This window comes from Salmo trutta, chromosome 10, assembly GCF_901001165.1.
Source record: "Salmo trutta chromosome 10, fSalTru1.1, whole genome shotgun sequence".
Taxonomy (NCBI): domain Eukaryota; kingdom Metazoa; phylum Chordata; class Actinopteri; order Salmoniformes; family Salmonidae; genus Salmo; species Salmo trutta.
This window is the reverse complement of record NC_042966.1, coordinates 33,120,470-33,138,144: the sequence shown is the minus strand read 5'-3', so window position 1 is coordinate 33,138,144 and position 17,675 is coordinate 33,120,470. Positions and strand designations below refer to the sequence as shown.

Genomic DNA, 17,675 nt, shown 5'->3' with positions numbered 1-17,675 from the left:
ATATAAATGGTTGTCCTCTCTGTGTGTATCAGGGTGCTGTTGGAACCTGCTCTGTTCCTGGCCTTCGTTGGTGCTGATCAGCTGATGGCTGAAGGCACAGACTACACAACAGGCATCAACAGGTCACGGGTATGTGTGTGTGTGTGTGTGTGTGTGTGTGTGTGTGTGTGTGTGTTCATGGCTAAGTGCTAAAACTTTCTATGTGATGTCAGGCTTGCCAGTCCTGCCAAAACATCAACTACTGTATATCGAAAGTGTCCTATTCCCTGTTTCTCTCCCCCACCCTGCCCTCCTTCCCTCCAGTTGAGTTTCTGTGTATACACCATCCTGGGGGTGGTGAAGAGGGCACGCTGGCCGGCTGACCTGGAGGAGGCTAAGGCGGGGGGCTTCGTGGCGGGCTACACCCCTTCTGGAGCCCCAATCTACAGAAACCCCTGCACCCCCCAGGTCCTGGCCCTGCTGCCCAACCTGCTCGCCCTCATCAGGTAAGGGGATGTGTAGAGGGGGTGGGGGTGTTGGAGATAAAGACACCGTGTGCATGTGTTTGGAATGATGATAGTGTTTGTGATGGTAATCAATCAACTGTATTTATAAAGCCCTTTTTACATCAGCAGATGTCACAATGTGCTTATACAGAAACCCAGCCTAAAACACCAAACAGCAAGCGATGTAGAAGCACAGTGGCTAGGAAAAACTGCCTAGAAATGCAGGAACTTAGGAAGAAACCTTTAGAGGAATCAGGCTCTGAGGGGTGGCCAGTCCTCTTCTGGCTGTGTCGGGTGGCGATTTAAGGTCAGATTGTTCTTCAAGATGTTCAAACGTCCATAGATGACCAGCAGGGTCAAACAATAATCAGTGGTTGTAGAGGGTAGAACAGGTCAGCACCTCAGTAGTTAATGTCTGTTGACTTTTCATAGCAGAGCATTCAGAGGTTGAGACAGCAAGTGGAAGAGAGGGTGGAATACAGTAAGTCTGGGACAAGGTAGCATGTCCGGTGAACAGGTCAGGGTTCCATAGCCGCAGGAAACGGGAGCATCAGCACTACCAGGTGAGACGGGGACAGCCAGGAGTAATCAGGCCAGGTAGTCCTTAGGCATGGTCCTTGGGCTCAGGGCCTCCAGGAGGGAAGAGCGAGAGAGAGATGGGAGAATTAGAGGGTGGATACTTAAGTCACACAGGACACCAGATAAGACAGGAGAATTTCACCAGATAGGACAGACTGATCCTAGCCCGAAGGCGCGTAGACTGTTGCAGAATACAGTTGATGTTGGAAGTTTACATACACCTTAGCCAAATACATTTAAACTCAGTTTTCCACAATTCCTGACATTTAATCCTAGTAAAAAATTATGTCTTAGGTCCGGTAGGATCACCACTTTATTTTAAGAATATGAAATATTGATATGATATGAAATATCAGAATAAAAGTAGAGTTATTTATTTCAGCTTTTATTTCTTTCCTCACATTCCCAGTGGGTCAGAAGTGTACATACACTCAATTAGTATTTGGTAGCATTGTCTTTCAATTACTTAACTTGGGTCAAATGTTTCTGGTAGCCTTCCACAAGATTCCCACAATAAGTTGGGTGAATTTTGGCTCAATCCTCTTGACGGAGCTGGTGTAACTGAGTCAGGTTTGTAGGCCTCCTTGCTCACGGACACTTTTTCAGTTCTGCCCACACATTTTCTATAGGATTGAGGTCAGGGCTTTGTGATGTCCACTCCAATACCTTGACTTTGTTGTCCTTAAGCCATTTTGCCACAACTTTGGAAGTATGCTTGGGGTCATTGTCCATTTGGTAGACCCATTGCGACCAAGCTTTAACTTCCTGACTGATGTCTTGAGATGTTGCTTCAATATATCCACATAATTTTCCTACCTCATGATGCCATCTATTTTGTGAAGTGCACCAGTCCCTCCTGCAGCAAAGCACCCCCACAACATGATGCTGCCACCGCCGTGCTTCATGGTTGGGATGGTGTTTTTTGGCTTGCAAGCCTCCCCCTTTTTCCTCCAAAGATAACGATAGTCATTATGACCAAACAGTTCTGTTTTTGTTTCATCAGACCAGAGGACATTTTTTCCAGAAAGTATGATCTTCATCCCCATGTGCAGTTGCAAACCGTAGTCTGGCTTTTTTATGGTGACTTTGGAGCAGTGGCTTTTTCCTTGCTGAGCGGCCTTTCAGGTTATGTCGATGTAGGACTCGTTTTACTGTGGATATAGATACTTTTGTATATGTTTCCTCCAGCATCTTCACAAGGTCCTTTGCTGCTGTTCTGGGATTGATTTGCACTTTTTGCACCAAAGTACGTTCATCTCTAGGAGACAGAACGCGTCTCCTTCCTGAGCAGTATGACGGCTGCGTGGTCCCATGGTGTTTATACTTGCGTACTACTGTTTGTACAGATGAATTTGGAAATTGCTCCCCTGGATGAACCAGACTTGTGGAGGTCTACAATGTTTTTTATGAGGTCTTGGTTGATTTCTTTTGATTTTCCCATGATGTCAAGCAAAGAGGCACTGAGTTTGAAGGTAGGCCTTGAAATACATCCACAGGTACACCTCCAATTGACTCAAATGATGTCAATTAGCCTATCAGAAGCTTCTAAAGCCATGACATAATTTTCTGGAATTTTCCAAGCTGTTTAAAGGCACAGTCAACTTAGTGTATGTAAACTTCTGACCCACTGGAATTGTGATACAGTGAAATAATCTGTCTGTAAATAATTGTTGGGAAAATTACTTGTCATGCACAAAGTAGATGTCCTCACCGACTTGCCAAAACTATAGTTTGTTAACAAGAAACCTAAGTGTATGTGAACTTCCGACTTCAACTGTAGATAATGGAGGCTAAGACGGTGGGAAGGGGGGCCTGTCCGACGATACCTACGGACAGGACTAACCAGGCAGGATATACAGTTCATTTGGAAAGTATTCAGACCCCTTCCTTTTACAACATTTTGTTACGTTACAGCCTTGTTCTAAAATTGAATCAAAAAATGATTCTCATCAATTTACACACTATCCTCCATAATGACAAAGCGAAAACGGGTTTTTAAAATTTTTTGCAAATTGTATTAAAAAAACTGATACCTTATTTACATAAGTATTCAGACCCTTTGCTGTAAGAATCAAAATTGAGTACAGGTGCATCCTGTTTCCATTGATCAACCTTGATGTTTCTACAACTTGATTGGAGTCCACCTGTGGTAAATTAAATTGATTGGACATGATTTGGAAAGGTACACACTTGTCTATAAGGTCCCACAGTTGACAGTGCATGTCAGAGCAAAAACCAAGCCATGAGGACGAAGGAATTGTCCGTAGAGCTCCGAGACAGGATTGTGTCAATGCACAGATCTGAGGAAGGGTAACAAAACATGTCTGCAGCATTGATGGTCCCCAAGAACACAGTGGCCTCCATCGTTCTTAAATGGAAGAAGTTTGGAACCACCGAGAATCTTCCTAGAGCTGGCCGCCCATCAAAACTGAGCAATCGGGAGTGAAGGGCCTTGGTCAGAGAGGTGACCAAGAACCTGCTGGTCACTCTGACAGACCTCCACAGTTCCTCTATGGAGATGGGAGAACCTTCCAGAAGGACAACCATCTCTGCAGCACTTCAACAATCAGGCCTTTTTGGTATAGTGAACAGACAGAAGCCGCTCCTCAGTAAAAGGCACGTGACAGCCTACTTGGAGTTTGCCAAAAGTTACCTAAAGACTCTCAGACCATGAGAAACAAGATTCTCTGGTCTGATGAAACCAAGATTGAAGTCTTTGGCCTGAATGCCAGGTTTCCAGCAAAGCTGTCATCAAGGCAAAGGGTGGCTACTTTGAAGAATGTCAATTTTGATTTGTTTTAAACTTTTTTTGGTTACTACATGATTCCATAGGTGTTGTTGTTTTGATGTCTTCACTATTATTCTACAATGTAGAAAATAGTAAAAATAAAGAAAAATCTTGAAATGAGTAGATGTGTCAACTTTTGACTGGTACTGTAGTGGGACCAAATCGGAGAGATGGGTAGGAGCAAGTCCTTTTTATGTTCGCAATAAAACCTTTTAATCAGCCTTAGCCTTAACAGCAAGCCAGTGTAGAGGCTAGCACTGGTGTAATATTAGCACATTTTGGGGTTCTAGTCCAAATTCTAGCTGCCGTATTTGGCACTAACTGAAGTTTAAGTGCTTTATCCGGGTATCCGGAGAGTAGAGCATTGCAGTAGTCTAATCTAGAAGTGATAAAAGCATGGATGAACTTTTCTGCTTAATTATTGGACCAAAAGTTTAGGATTTTTGCTATGTTACAAAGATGGGGGAAATGGCTACTCATGAAATATTTTGGATATGTTTGTCAAAAGAGATCACAGTCCAGAGTAACGCAGAGGTCCTAAAGTTTTATTTGAGACTACTATACAACCATCAAGATGAACTGTCAGATCAAACAGCTGATTTCTTTGTTTCTTGGGACCTAGAACTAGCATCTCTGTTTTGTCAGAGTTTAAAAGTAAAACATTTGATTCCATCCACTTCCTTATTTCAGAAACGCAGACTTCCAGTGTAGTACATTTTAGGACTTCACCATGTTTCATCGAAATGTACAGCTGTGTGTCATCCATATAGCAGTGAAAGTTTTGTGTTTCTGAATGACATCACCAAGCGGAAGAGTATATACACTACTGGTCAAACGTTTTAGACCACTTTCTCAATCAAGGGTTTTTCTTTATTTTTACTATTTCTTACACTGTAGAAGAATAATGAAGATATCAAAACTATGAAATAAAACATGGAATCATGTAGGAACCAAAAAAGTGTTAAACAAATCAAAATGTATTTTATATTTGATCTTCTTCAAATAGTCACCCTTTGCCTTGATGACAGCTTTGCACACTCTTGGCATTCTCTCAACCAGTTTCACCTGGAATGCTTTTCCAGCACTCTTGAAGGAGTTCCCAAATATGCTGAGCACTTGTTGGCTGCTTTTCCTTCACTATGCAGTCCAACTCATCCGAAACCATCTCAATTTGGTTGAGGTCGGGGGATTGTGGAGGCCAGGTCATCTGATGCAGCACTCCACACTGTCCTTCTTGGTCAAATAGCCTTTATACTGCCTTGAGGTGTGTTGGGTCATTGTCCTGTTAAAAACCACACTAAGTCCCACTAAGCCCAAACCAGATGAGATGGCCTATCACTGCAGAATGCTGTGGTAGCCATGCTGGTTAAGTGTGCCTTGAATTCTAAATAAATCACACAGTGTCACCGACAAAGCACACCATAACACCACCTCCTCCATGCTTTACGGTGGGAAATACACATACGCAGAGATCATCTGTTCACTCGCACGCGTCTCACAAAGACACGGCGGTTGGAACCAAAAATATCAAATTTGGACCAGACCAAAAGACAGATTTCCACCGGTTTAATGTCCATTGCTCGTGTTTCTTGTCCCAAGCAAGTCTCTTCTTATTGGTGTCCTTTTAGTAGTGGTTTCTTTGCAGCAATTCGACCATGAAGGCCTGATTCACGCAGTCGCCTCTGAACAGTTGATGTTGAGATGTCTGTTACGTGAACTCTGAAGCATTTATTTGTGCTGCAATTTCTGAGGCTGGTAACTCTAATGAACTTATCCTCTGCAGCAGAGGTAACTCTGGGTCGTCCATTCCTGTGGCGGTCCTCATGAGAGCCAGTTCCATCATAGGGCTTGATGGTTTTTGCTACTGCACTTGAAGAACCTTTCAAAGTTCTTAATTTTCCGTATTGACTGACCTTCATGTCTTAAAGAAATGATGGGCTGTCGTTTCTCTTTGCTTATTTGAGCTGTTCTTTTACCAAATAATCTTCTGTATACTCCCCTTCTGTATACTCCCCTACCTACACAACTGATTGGTTCAAACGCATTAAGAAGGAAAAAAATTACACAAATTAACTTTTTAAGAATGCACACCTGTTAATTGAAATTCATTCCAGGTGACTAAAACATGAAGCTGGTTGAGAGAATGCCAAGAGTGTGCAAAGCTGTCAAGGCAAAGGGTGGCAATTTGAAGAATCTCAAATATAAATTTGATTTGTTGAACACTTTTTTTGTTGTTGGTTACTACATGATTCCATATGTGTTATTTCACAATGTAGAAAATGGTCAAAATAAAGAAACCCTTGAATGAGTAGGTGGTCTAAAACCTTTGACGACAGTGTAATGAAAACAATAGTGGTCCTAAAATGGAACCTTGAACACCGAAACTTACGATTTGGTCCCCCTGGCAAACCATCTAGACACGAACTGATATCTTTCCGACAGATGAGATCTAAACCAGGCAAGAATGTGTCTATCTAGACCAATTGGGGTTTCCAATCTCTCCAAAAGAATGTGTTTGATCGATGGTGTCAATAGTGACACTAAGGTCTAGGAGCACGAGGACAGATGCAGAGCCTTTGTCTGACGCCATTAAAAGGTAGTTTACCACCTTCGCTAGTGCAGTCTCAGTACCATGATGGGGTCTAAAACCAGACTGGAACCTTGAGTATACATTATTTGTCTTCAGGAAGGCAGCTTTTACATTTTTTTTGTTCAAGAAATTGGAGGTTCAATATAGGCCAATTCATTTTTATTTTATTTTTACATTTTCTGGATCAAGGTTTGGCTTTTTCAGGAGAGGCTTTATTACTGACACTTTTAGTTGGTTATCCTATTTCCTGAGGATAGGGAGCCATTTATTATGTTCAACATAGAAGGGCCATGCACAGGAATTAGCTCTTTCAGTAGTTTAGTTGGAATAGCGTACAAAAGACAGCTGTAAGGTTTATTTTCCATTACTATTTTTGTGAATGTGTCGAGAGATGCAGGATAAAAAAATATATAGATTTTGGGTGTCTCCATTGATCCTAGTTCTTGGCTATTCTGTGCAGACGAAGGACAACTGAGTTTTGGAGAAATAGGCAGATTTAAAGAGTCTGTAATTTGATTTCTAATGATTATGATCTTTGAATTCATCGCTGCTGAAGTGAAGGCCATCCTCACTTGGGGAATGCTGCTTTTTAGTTAGCTTTGCGACAGTATCAAAGATATATAGGAGAACAATAAAAAATGTCAGGTTGGAAAAGTAGGCCGATCGAACAGCAGTGAGGGCTCTTTGATATTGCACGGTGCTGTCTTTCCAAGCAAGTTGGAAGACCATTTCTGTTCGAATTTTCTGGAAGTTTGCTTCAGGGCTCGGGTATTTTCTGTATACCAGGTAGAGGTCGACCGATTTAATCGGCATGACCGATTTAATTAGGGCCAATTTCAAGTTTTCATAACAATCGTTAATCGGCCTTTTCGGATGCCGATTATATTGCACGAGAAAACTGCGTGGCAGGCTGACCACCTGTTATGCGAGTGCAGCGTCAAAAGGACCTTGTGGCTACAAGGAGCCAAGGTAAGTTGCTAGCTAGCATTTAAACTTGTCTTATAAACAATCAATCTTCACATAATCACTATTAACTACACATGGTTGATATTACTAGGTTAACTAGCTTGTCTTCCGTTGCATATAATCAATGCGGTGCCTGCTAATTTATCATCGAATCACAGGCTACTTCAACTTCGCCAAACAGGTGACGATTTAACAAAAGCGCATTGCCGAAAAAAGCAGTCTTTGCACAAATGTACCTAACCATAAGCATCAATACCTTTCTTAAAATATATTTATTTAAACCTGCATATTTAGCTAAAATAAATTTGTGTTAGCAGGCAATATTAACTAGAGAAATTGTGTCACTTCTCTTGCATTCAGTGCAAGCAGAGTCAGGGTATATGCAGCAGTTTGGGCCGCCTGGCTCGTTGCGAACTGTGAACTAATTTGCAAGAATTGTACATAATTATGACATAACATTGAAGGTTGTGCAATGTAACAGCAATATTTAGACGTAGGGTTGCCACCCGTTCGATAAAATACTGAACGGTACATATTTCACTGAAAGAATAAACGTTTTTTCGAAATTATAGTTTCCGGATTTGACCATATTCATGACCTAAGGCACATATTTCTGTGTTTATTATATTATAATTAAGTCTATGATTTGATAGAGCAGTCTGATTGAGCGGTGGTAGGCAGCAGCAGGCTCGTAAGCATTCACTCAAACTTTACTGCGTTTGCAAGCAGCTCTTAGCAATGCTTGAAGCACAGAGCTGTTTATGACTTCAAGCCTATCAACTCCCGAGATTAGTCTGGCAATACTGACGTGCCTATAAGAACATCCAATAGTCAAAGGTATATGAAATACAAATGGTATAGAGAGAAATAGTTGACGCGTCATAATTCCTATAATAACTACAACCTAAAACTTCTTAACTGGGAATATTGAAGAACTGGGAATGTTGAACCACCAGCTTTCATATGTTCTCAGGTTCTGAGCAAGGAACTTAAACGTTAGCTTTTTTACATGGCACATATTGCACTTTTACTTTCTTCTCCAACACTGTTTTTTTGCATTATTTAAACCAAATTGAACATGTTTTTCATTTATTTATTTGAGACTAAATAGATTTTATTTATGTATTATATTAAGTTAAAATAAAAGTGTTCATTCAGTATTGTTATAAAAATCGTCCGATTAATCGGTATCGGTCTTTTCTGTTCCTTCAATAATCGGTATCGGCGTTGAAAAATCATAATCGGTTGACCTCTAATACCAGGGAGCTAACTTGTGAAAAATGTTTTTGGTTTTTAGAGGTGCAACTGCATTTGGGGTATTACGCAAGGTTAAATGTAGATCCTCGGTCAGGTGGTTAACTGATGTTTGTACTCCGACGTCCTTGGGTAGGTGAAGGGAGTCTGGAAGGGCATCTAGGAATCTTTGGGTTGTCTGAGAATTTATAGCACGGCTTTTGATCATCCTTGTTTGGTGTTTAAACAGATTATTTGTTGCGATTTCAAACCTAATAACATTTAGATCCATAATATTTATTCCACGTGACAACTAGATCCAGGGTTTGACTGTGGCAATACGTAGGTCCAGAGACATGATGATAGTGTGTGTGTGTGATGATTAAGAGGATGATAATGTCTTTTTTGTAGAACCCACAACAATTTGTTCCTGCCGGAGAACATGTGTCGTCTGAGTGAGACGTTCTCCAGGGCCTATGAGGTGATCGAGGTGGAGAGGAAGGTGGTTCTAGGTAAGAGGAACCACACTGATTCACTGGTTCTGCACAGTACTGGTTTAGAAACTCTATACCGCAAGTTGGTAACCTGTGGTGTTAACCTGTTATAATTTCACCCCTGAGGGATATACTACATAGCAGGATCAATGAGTTAGCCAGCTAACTTGCCTGAATGTTCGAATAAAAAAATAAAAAATATATATATATATATATATATATTAGCTTGAGATGAGCATTGCTAACTCATTGATTCTGCTTTTAGTATACACCTATGAAGGTTGATAAACCTCCATGATTATTGTGTCTTGACCTGTAGGCCTTACACAGCCAGTCCTGGACATCTATGACTCTCCAGTGTATAAGACTCATCTAGAGCGCATGCAGGGTTTCTTCTGTACCCTCTATGACAACTGGTAAGTTCCTCACTGTGGATAGTCTTCTGCTTCCTCTCCTTCTCCACACATGCACACTACTCCTACACAGTCTCGCTCTCTCTTGCTTACCAACCCTCTCTCTCTCTCTCTCTCTCAGTTTTGACTAGATGGTTTACAGCTTATGTCGAAATTGACTTTTCGTATCAGGTTAGGAAAAGGGTTAGGATTAGCTAAAATGTCCCAAAAAATCTACTTTTAACGTAAATTTGACATAAGCTGTATGCTCTCTAGACATGACCCCAGAGACGGAAGAGGAAGTGATACATCCCACTCCATTTTTTCTGGTTCAATGGAAGTCAATGAACTAAGCTGCTATCGGATTGGTGTCTATGGGAGAGCCACCCCGTTAAGCAGACCGGAACTGATTAATTTTTTCAATGGTAAACAACCTAAGTGAACCATCTTCATTTATCCACCATCTTCGATAACCCTCCTCTCTCTAGTTACCATATCCTGGGGAATGCAGGCCTATCATTGCAGCAGGACTTCTACACCATCGAGGGATTGGCTGAACAGATCGTTGGTTCCGCCTTAATCTCCCTCGACAACGTACCTGACCACAGACTCCGCCCCATGCTCCATATCCTTCTGTCCTATTGGACCATCAGGGATACCAATCACATAGAAGCTCTTGACGAATTCAATCAATCTAAATTTTCTTCAGCCTAAATAATTCTGTCATTGCTCGTGAACCAAGTATCCCTCTTGCAGGTTTTTTGGGTGATCAAATACAACCTCATTTTCCCCCTATTGAACATAGAGAATGGAGTAAAACAATTTAAATCAAGCACACACTGCGGCATAGTCATGGCCACTGATATTACATGTCCACTATCTATTCAACCAATCTGTGCTCCTTAATGTGTGTGTGTACGGGTGTTCCTGAAGCAGCTGGTGCTGTCGTGTCCTCAGGAGTACTACGACAGTCTGCTCTGCCCCCTACTGGGCCCTCTGTTCGCCTACATGCTTCAGGTCAGAGCTCACACTTTTCTCCTTGCTCCTGTGAAGCAATACACCAAAAAGGAAAGCTTCTTTGCATAAAAAAAATAAAAGAATCAAGTTAAGTACTCGCATAACAAAAAAGGTTAGCTGTGGTACAACTTCCAAATAAATAAACCGATCTCTGAGGCTGATCAAGAACTTATTTTGGATTATCAGTCTTTTTGATCGCTGCTGTCATAGTCGCTAGAAATCAGTTACCATTTGAGATTATGATAATAATAAGTAATAACAGGACGTATGACATTACATTGTCTCCCTTTGTTTATTTGTACAGAGACTCAACCTCAGGTGGCAGATCATCAACCAGCGGAGTACTGTCAGGTAAGATGCGTTAGTGCTCTGCACAGCCATACATTTTAAGCCCGAGTCTTACCCATTCCCATGACGTTCAGACCTGAACCGTATTGCTTCTGCAAAATTAAAGGCCCTCCCCGAAATCAGAAAAGGCTTCCTTCGTTAGTATCCATTAGCTGCTGGTGTCTGTCTGTCCTCCTTCTCCCTGCGCTGCATGTGCTCTGCTAGTCTGCCTGTGTCAGTATCCATAACAATGTCTCCACTTTGGGCTGCTCAATTACGAGATGCCAGTTAGCTGTTAGCTAGCTATATTCTGCAACTCTAAATCCAGAACTTTATTATTTTATGTGAAATAATCTTCCGTCGACTCGGACAGTGTTCTGGTCTTCTATTTGATGATAGTTGAAGCACTTCTAACACCATGCTATGATCTCAGTAAGATATTACCGGAGTCCTAGGACTATACCTCAGGGCTACCTGGCCTGATAACTCCTGGCTGTCACAGTCCCCAGTCCACATGATCGTCCTGCTGCTCCAGTTTCTGCTGTTCTGCCTGCGGCTATGGAACCCTGACCTGTTCACCAGACGTGCTACCTTGTCCCGGACCTGCTGTTTTAGGCTGGGCTTCTGTATAGATCACTGTAGACTACTGCGCAGCAGAGCACGAGCAAATACCTCAGCTTCAAAAAATTTGTGATACCCAGCCCGACCCGTACCCTAAATATTGATGAGAAAACAGGCCCAACTCGTCCTAACCTGATGTATAGTGTCCGGGGCCCATCGTGCTCGGGTCGGGTAGCAGAGTTCTAGCGTGTGTCCCTATGAATGCATTTGAGGGTAAGCAACCACATCCGCCACACTGACCCTCAACATGGAGGCCCCTCGGGTGTGTGCTTAGTCCCCTCCTGTACTCCGTTCACCCACGACTGCCTGGCCGCACATGAAACCCAACACCATGATTAAGTTTGGAGACGACATGACGGTGGTAGGCCGACGACGATGAGACGGCTTACAGGACGTCAGAGACCTGGCAGTGTGGTGTTAGGACAACAACCTCAACATCAGCAAGACAAAGGAGCTGATCGTGGATTGCAGGAAACGGAAGGCCGAGCACGCCCCCATCCACATCGACGGGGCTGTTGTGGAGCAGGTTGAGCGCTTCAAGTTCCTCGGTGTCCACATCACTAAGGAACTGTCATCAAATAAAATGTTATTAGTCGCATGCGCCAAATACAACAGGTGTAGACCTTAGAGTGAAATGCTTACTTACGAGCCCTCAACCAACAATGCCGTTTCAAAAAATATGGAAAAGAATAAGAGATAAAAGTAACAAGTAATTAAACAGCAGCAGTAAAACAACAATAGCGAGACTATATACAGGGAGGTACCGGTGCAGAGTCAATGTGCGGGGGCACCGGTTATTTGAGTTAGTATGTACATGTAGGTAGAGGTAGTATGTACATGTAGGTAGAGGTAGTATGTACATGTAGGTAGAGTTATTGAAGTGACTATGCATAGATGACAACAGAGTAGCAGCGGTGTAAAGAGATGAGGTGGGCAATGCAAATAGTCTGGGTAGCCATTTGATTAGATGTTCAGGAGTCTTATGGCTTGGGGGTAGAAGCTGTTTAGAAGCCTCTTGGAACTAGACTTTGTCGCTCCGGTACCACTTGCCGTGCGGTAGCAGAGAGGAGAGTCTGAGTAGCGTGGCTGGAGTCTTTGACTATTTTTAGGCCCTTCCTCTGACACGGCCTGGTATAGAGGTCCTGGATGGCAGGAAGCTTGTCCCCAGTGATGTCCTGGACCGTTCGCACTACACTCTGTAGTGCCTTGCAGTCGGAGGCCGAGCAGTTGCCATACCAGGCAGTGATGCAACCAGTCAGGGTGCTCTCGATGGTGCAGCTGTAGAACCTTTTGAGGATCTGAGGACCCATGCCAAATCTTTTCAGTCTCCTGAGGGGGAATAGGTTTTGTCGTGCCCTCTTCACGACTGTCTTGGTGTGCTTGGACCATGTTAGTTAGTTTGTTGATGTAAACACCAAGGAACTTGAAGCTCTCAACCTGCTCCACCGCAGCCCCGTCGATGAGAATGTGGGCGTGCTCGGTCCTCTCTTTCCTGTAGTCCACGATCATCTCCTTTGTCTTGGTCACGTTGAGGGAGAGGTTGTTGTCCTGGCACCACACGGCCAGGTCTCAAATCTCCTTCCTATAGGCTGTCTCGTCGTTGTCGGTGATCAGGCCTACCACTGTTGTGTCATCGGCAAATTTAATGATGGTGTTGGAGTCGTGCCTGGCCGTGCAGTCATGGGGGAACAGGGAGTACAGGAGGGGACTGAGGGGCCCCTGTGTTGAGGATCAGCGTGGCGGCTGTGTTGTTACCTACACTTACCACTTGGGGGCGGCCCGTCAGGAAGTCCAGGATCCAGTTGCAGAGGGAGGTGTTTAGTCCCAGGGTCCTTAGCTTAGTGATGAGCTTTGAGGGCACTATGGTGTTGAACGCTGAGCTGTAGTCAATGAATAGCATTCTCACATAGGTGTTCCTTTTGTCCAGGTGGGAAAGGGCAGTGTGGAGTGCAATAGAGATTGCATCATCTGTGGATTTGTTTGGGCGGTATGCAATTTGGAGTGGGTCTAGGGTTTCTTGGATAATGGTGTTGATGTGAGCCATAACCAGCCTTTCAAAGCACTTCATGGCTACGGACTTGATCGCTACGGGTCGGTAGTCATTTATGCAGGTTACCTTCATTTTTTGGGGCCCAGGTGGTGGTCTGCTTAAAATATGTTGGTATTACAGACTCGGACAGGGAGAGGTTGAAAATGTCACTAACGACACTTGCCAGTTGGTGGTCTGCTTAAAATATGTTGGTATTACAGACTCGGACAGGGAGAGGTTGAAAATGTCACTAACGACACTTGCCAGTTGGTCAGCGCATGCTCGCAATACATGTACTTGTAATCCGTCTGGCCCTGTGGCCTTGTGAATGTTGACCTGTTTAAAGGTTTTACTCACATCGGCTGTGGAGAGCGTGATCACACAGTCTTCCGGAACAGCTTGTGCTCTCATGCATGTTTGTGTTATTTGCCTCGAAGCGAGCATAGAAGTAGTTTTGCTCGTCTGGTATGCTCGTGTCACTGGGCAGCTCTCGGCTGTGCTTCCCTTCGTAGTCTAATGGTTTGCAAGGCCTGCCACATCCGACGAGCGTCAGAGCCAGTGTAGTATGATTCGGTCTTAGTCCTATATTGACGCTTTTCCTGTTTGATGGAGGGAATAGAGGTAGTTCTTATAAGCTTCCAGGTTAGAGTCCCGCTCCTTGAAAGCGGCGGCTCTCGCCTTTAGCTCAGTATGGATGTTGCCTGTAATCCATGGCTTCTAGTTGAGGTATGTACAGTTGAAGTCGGAAGTTTACATACACCTTAGCCAAATACATTTAAACTCAGTTTTTCACAATTCCTGGTAATAATCCTAGTAAAAATTCCCTGTCTTAGATCATTTAGGATCAATGCTTTATTTTAAGAATGTGAAATGTCACAATAATAGTAGTGATTTTATTTCAGCTTTTATTTGTTTCATCACATTCCCAGTGGGTCAGAAGTTTACATACACTCAATTAGTATTTAGTAGCATTGCCTTTAAATTGTTTAACTTGGGTCAAAAGTTTCTGGTATCCTTCCACAACTTTCCCACAATAAGTTGGGTGTATTTTGGCCCATTCCTCCTGACAGAGCTGGTGTAACTGAGTCAGGTTTGTAGGCCTCCTTGCTTGCACACACTTTTTCAGTTCTGCCCACAAATTTTCTAAAGGATTGAGGTCAGAGCTTTGTGATGGCCACTCCAATACCTTGACTTTGTTGTCCTTAAGCCATTTTGCCATAACTTTGGAAGTATGCTTGGGGTCATTGTCCATTTGGAAGACTCATTTGCGACCAAGCTTTAACTTCCTGACTGATGTCTTGAGATGTTGCTTCAATATATCCACATAATTTTCCTCCCTCATGATGCCATCTATTTTGTGAAGTGCACCAGTCCCTCCTGCAGCAAAGCACTCCCACAACATGATGCTGCCACCCCCGTGCTTCACGGTTGGGATGGTGTTCTTCGGCTTGCAAGCCTCCCCCTTTTTCCTCCAAACATAACAATGGTCATTATGGCCAAACAGTTCAATTTTTGTTTCATCAGACCAGAGGATATTTCTCCAAAAAGTACTATCTTTGTCCCCATGTGCAGTTGCAAATCGTAGTCTGCCTTTTTTATGGCGGTTTTGGAGCAGTGGCTTCTTCCTTGCTGAGCGGCCTTTCAGGTTATGTCGATATAGGACGTTTTACTGTGGATATAGATACTTTCGTACCTGTTTCCTCCAGCATCTTCACAAGGTCCTTTGCTGTTGTTCTGGGATTGATTTGCACTTTTCGCACCAAGGTACGTTCATCTCTAGGAGACAGAACGCGTCTCCTTCTTCCTGAGCGGTATGAAGGCTGCGTGGTCCAATGGTGTTTATACTTGCGTACTACTGTTTGTACAGATGAACGTGGTACCTTCAGGTATTTGGAAATTGCTCCCAAGGATGAACCAGACTTGTGGAGGTCTACAATTTATGAACCAGACTTGTGGAGATCTTGGCTGATTTTATTTTTATTTTCACATGATGTCAAGCTAAGAGGCACCGAGTTTGAACGTAGGCCTTGAAATACATCCACAGGTACACCTCCAATTGACTCAAATCATGTCAATTAGCCTATCAGAAGCTTCTAAAGCCATGACATAATTTTCTGGAATTTTCCAAGCTGTTTAAAGGCACAGTCAACTTAGTGTGTGTAAACTTTTGACCCAATGGAATTGTGATACAGTGAGTTGTAAGTGAAATAATCTGTCTGTAAACGATTGTTGGAAAAATTACTTGTGTCATGCACAAAGTAGATGTCCAAACCAACTTGCCAAAACTATAGTTTGTTAGCAAGAAATCTGTGGAGTGGTTGAAAAATGACTTTAAATGAAGTGTATGTACATTTTCGACTTCAACTACACTTACGGTCACTGTGGGGACGACGTCATCGATGCACTTATTGATGACGCCAATGACTGATGTGGTGTACTCCTCAATGCCATCGGAGGAATCCCGGAACATATTCCAGTCTGTGCTAGAAAAATAGTCCTGTCACTTAGCATCTGCTTCGTCTGACCTTTTTTATTATTGATCTAGTCTTTGGTGCTTCCTGCTTTTAAGCAGGAATCAGGAGAATAGAATTATGGTCAAATTTGCCAAATGGAGGGTGAGGGAGAGCTTTGTGTGGAGTAAAGGTTGTCCAGAGTTTTTCCCCCTCTGGTTCCACATTTAACATGCTGATAGAAATTTGGTAAAACTAATTTGTTTCCCTGCGTTAAAGTCCCCGGCTACTTGGAGCGCCGCCTCTGGGTGAGCGTTTTCTTTTGGCGGAATACAGCTCATTCAATGCTGTCTTAGCGCCAGCCTCTGACTGTGTTGGTAAGTAAACGGCTACGAAAAATAGATAAACTCTCTTGGCAATAGATGTTACAGTTTTTAATGTCCCGTTGGTAGTTTAATCTGCCGCGTAGCTCGTCGATTTTATTCTCCAAAGATTGCACGTTTGCTAGCAGAATGGAGTGAAGTGGGGGTTTATTCAATCCCCTACGAAGTCTCAGAAGGCATGCTCTGGACACTACGCTGACAGACACAGCAAACCTAATTGCCACAGCTCGCATTGATGTGCCATCCTGGATGAGCTGCACTACCTGAGCCACTTGTGTGGGTTGTAGACTCCGTCTCATGCTACCACTAGAGTGAAAGCACCGCCAGCATTCAAAAGTGACCAAAACATCAGCCAGGAAGCATAGGAACTGAGAAGTGGTCTGTGGTTACCACCTGCAGAACCACTCCTTTATTGGGGGTGTCTTGCTTATTGCCTATAATTTCCACCTGTTGTCTATTCCATTTGCACAACAGCATGTGAAATGTATTGTCAATCAGTGTTGCTTCCTAAGTGGACAGTTTGATTTCACAGAAGTGTGATTGACTTGGAGTTACATTGTGTTGTTTAAGTGTTCCCTTTATTTTTTTGATCAGTATATATTCGTGGTCCACACACATCAACACAGTCTCAAAGAGGGCACGACAATGCCTCTTCCCCCTCAACTTCAACAGCTGCACCGTTGAGAGCATCTTGACTGGCTGCATCACCGCTTGGCATGGCAACTGCTTGTCATCCGACCGCAATGCGCTACAGAGGGTAGTGCGTATGGCCCAGTACATCACTGGGACCGAGCTCCCTGTCATCCAGGACCTTTATACCAGGTGGTGTCAGAGGAAGGCCCTAAACATTTTCAATGACTCCAGCCACCCAAGTCGTAGACTGTTCTCTCTGCTACCGCACGGCAAGCGGTACCGATGCACCAAGTCTGGAACCAACAGGACCTGAACAGCTTCTACCCCCAAGCAATAAGACTGCTAAATAGTTAGTTAAATAGTTAACCAAATAACTACCCGAAATATCTGCCTCATCACATACACTGCAGTTACTGTTTATTATCTATCCCGTTGCCTAGTCACTTTATCCCTACCTATATGTACATCTCTACATCAATGACCTCGTACCCCTGCACACCAACTCAGTACTTGTACCTCGTGTATATAGCCAAGTTATCTTTACTCATTGTGTATTTATTCCTTGTTATTTTTCTATGATTTTTTTTCTTTCTCTGCATTGCTGATAATAGCCTCTAAGTAAGCATTTCACTTCGTAAACAACACCTGTTTACAAAGTATGTGACTAATAAAGTAAAATTTGATGTGG

The 17,675-nt window shown here is 43.2% G+C and overlaps 1 protein-coding gene across 1 annotated transcript in view; it reads left to right on the top strand.

The window, feature by feature from the left end:
• Positions 1 to 17,675, top strand: part of LOC115201583 (exportin-5) — a 33,491-nt gene that overhangs the window by 11,659 nt on the left and 4,157 nt on the right. Inside the window, exons 20-26 of the mRNA XM_029765346.1 lie at positions 33 to 129; positions 304 to 485; positions 9,053 to 9,153; positions 9,455 to 9,551; positions 10,016 to 10,152; positions 10,447 to 10,544; positions 10,849 to 10,895. Of these exons, the coding sequence (XP_029621206.1) occupies positions 33 to 129; positions 304 to 485; positions 9,053 to 9,153; positions 9,455 to 9,551; positions 10,016 to 10,152; positions 10,447 to 10,544; positions 10,849 to 10,895 (759 nt within the window). The remainder of the gene's footprint in view (positions 1 to 32; positions 130 to 303; positions 486 to 9,052; positions 9,154 to 9,454; positions 9,552 to 10,015; positions 10,153 to 10,446; positions 10,545 to 10,848; positions 10,896 to 17,675) is intronic.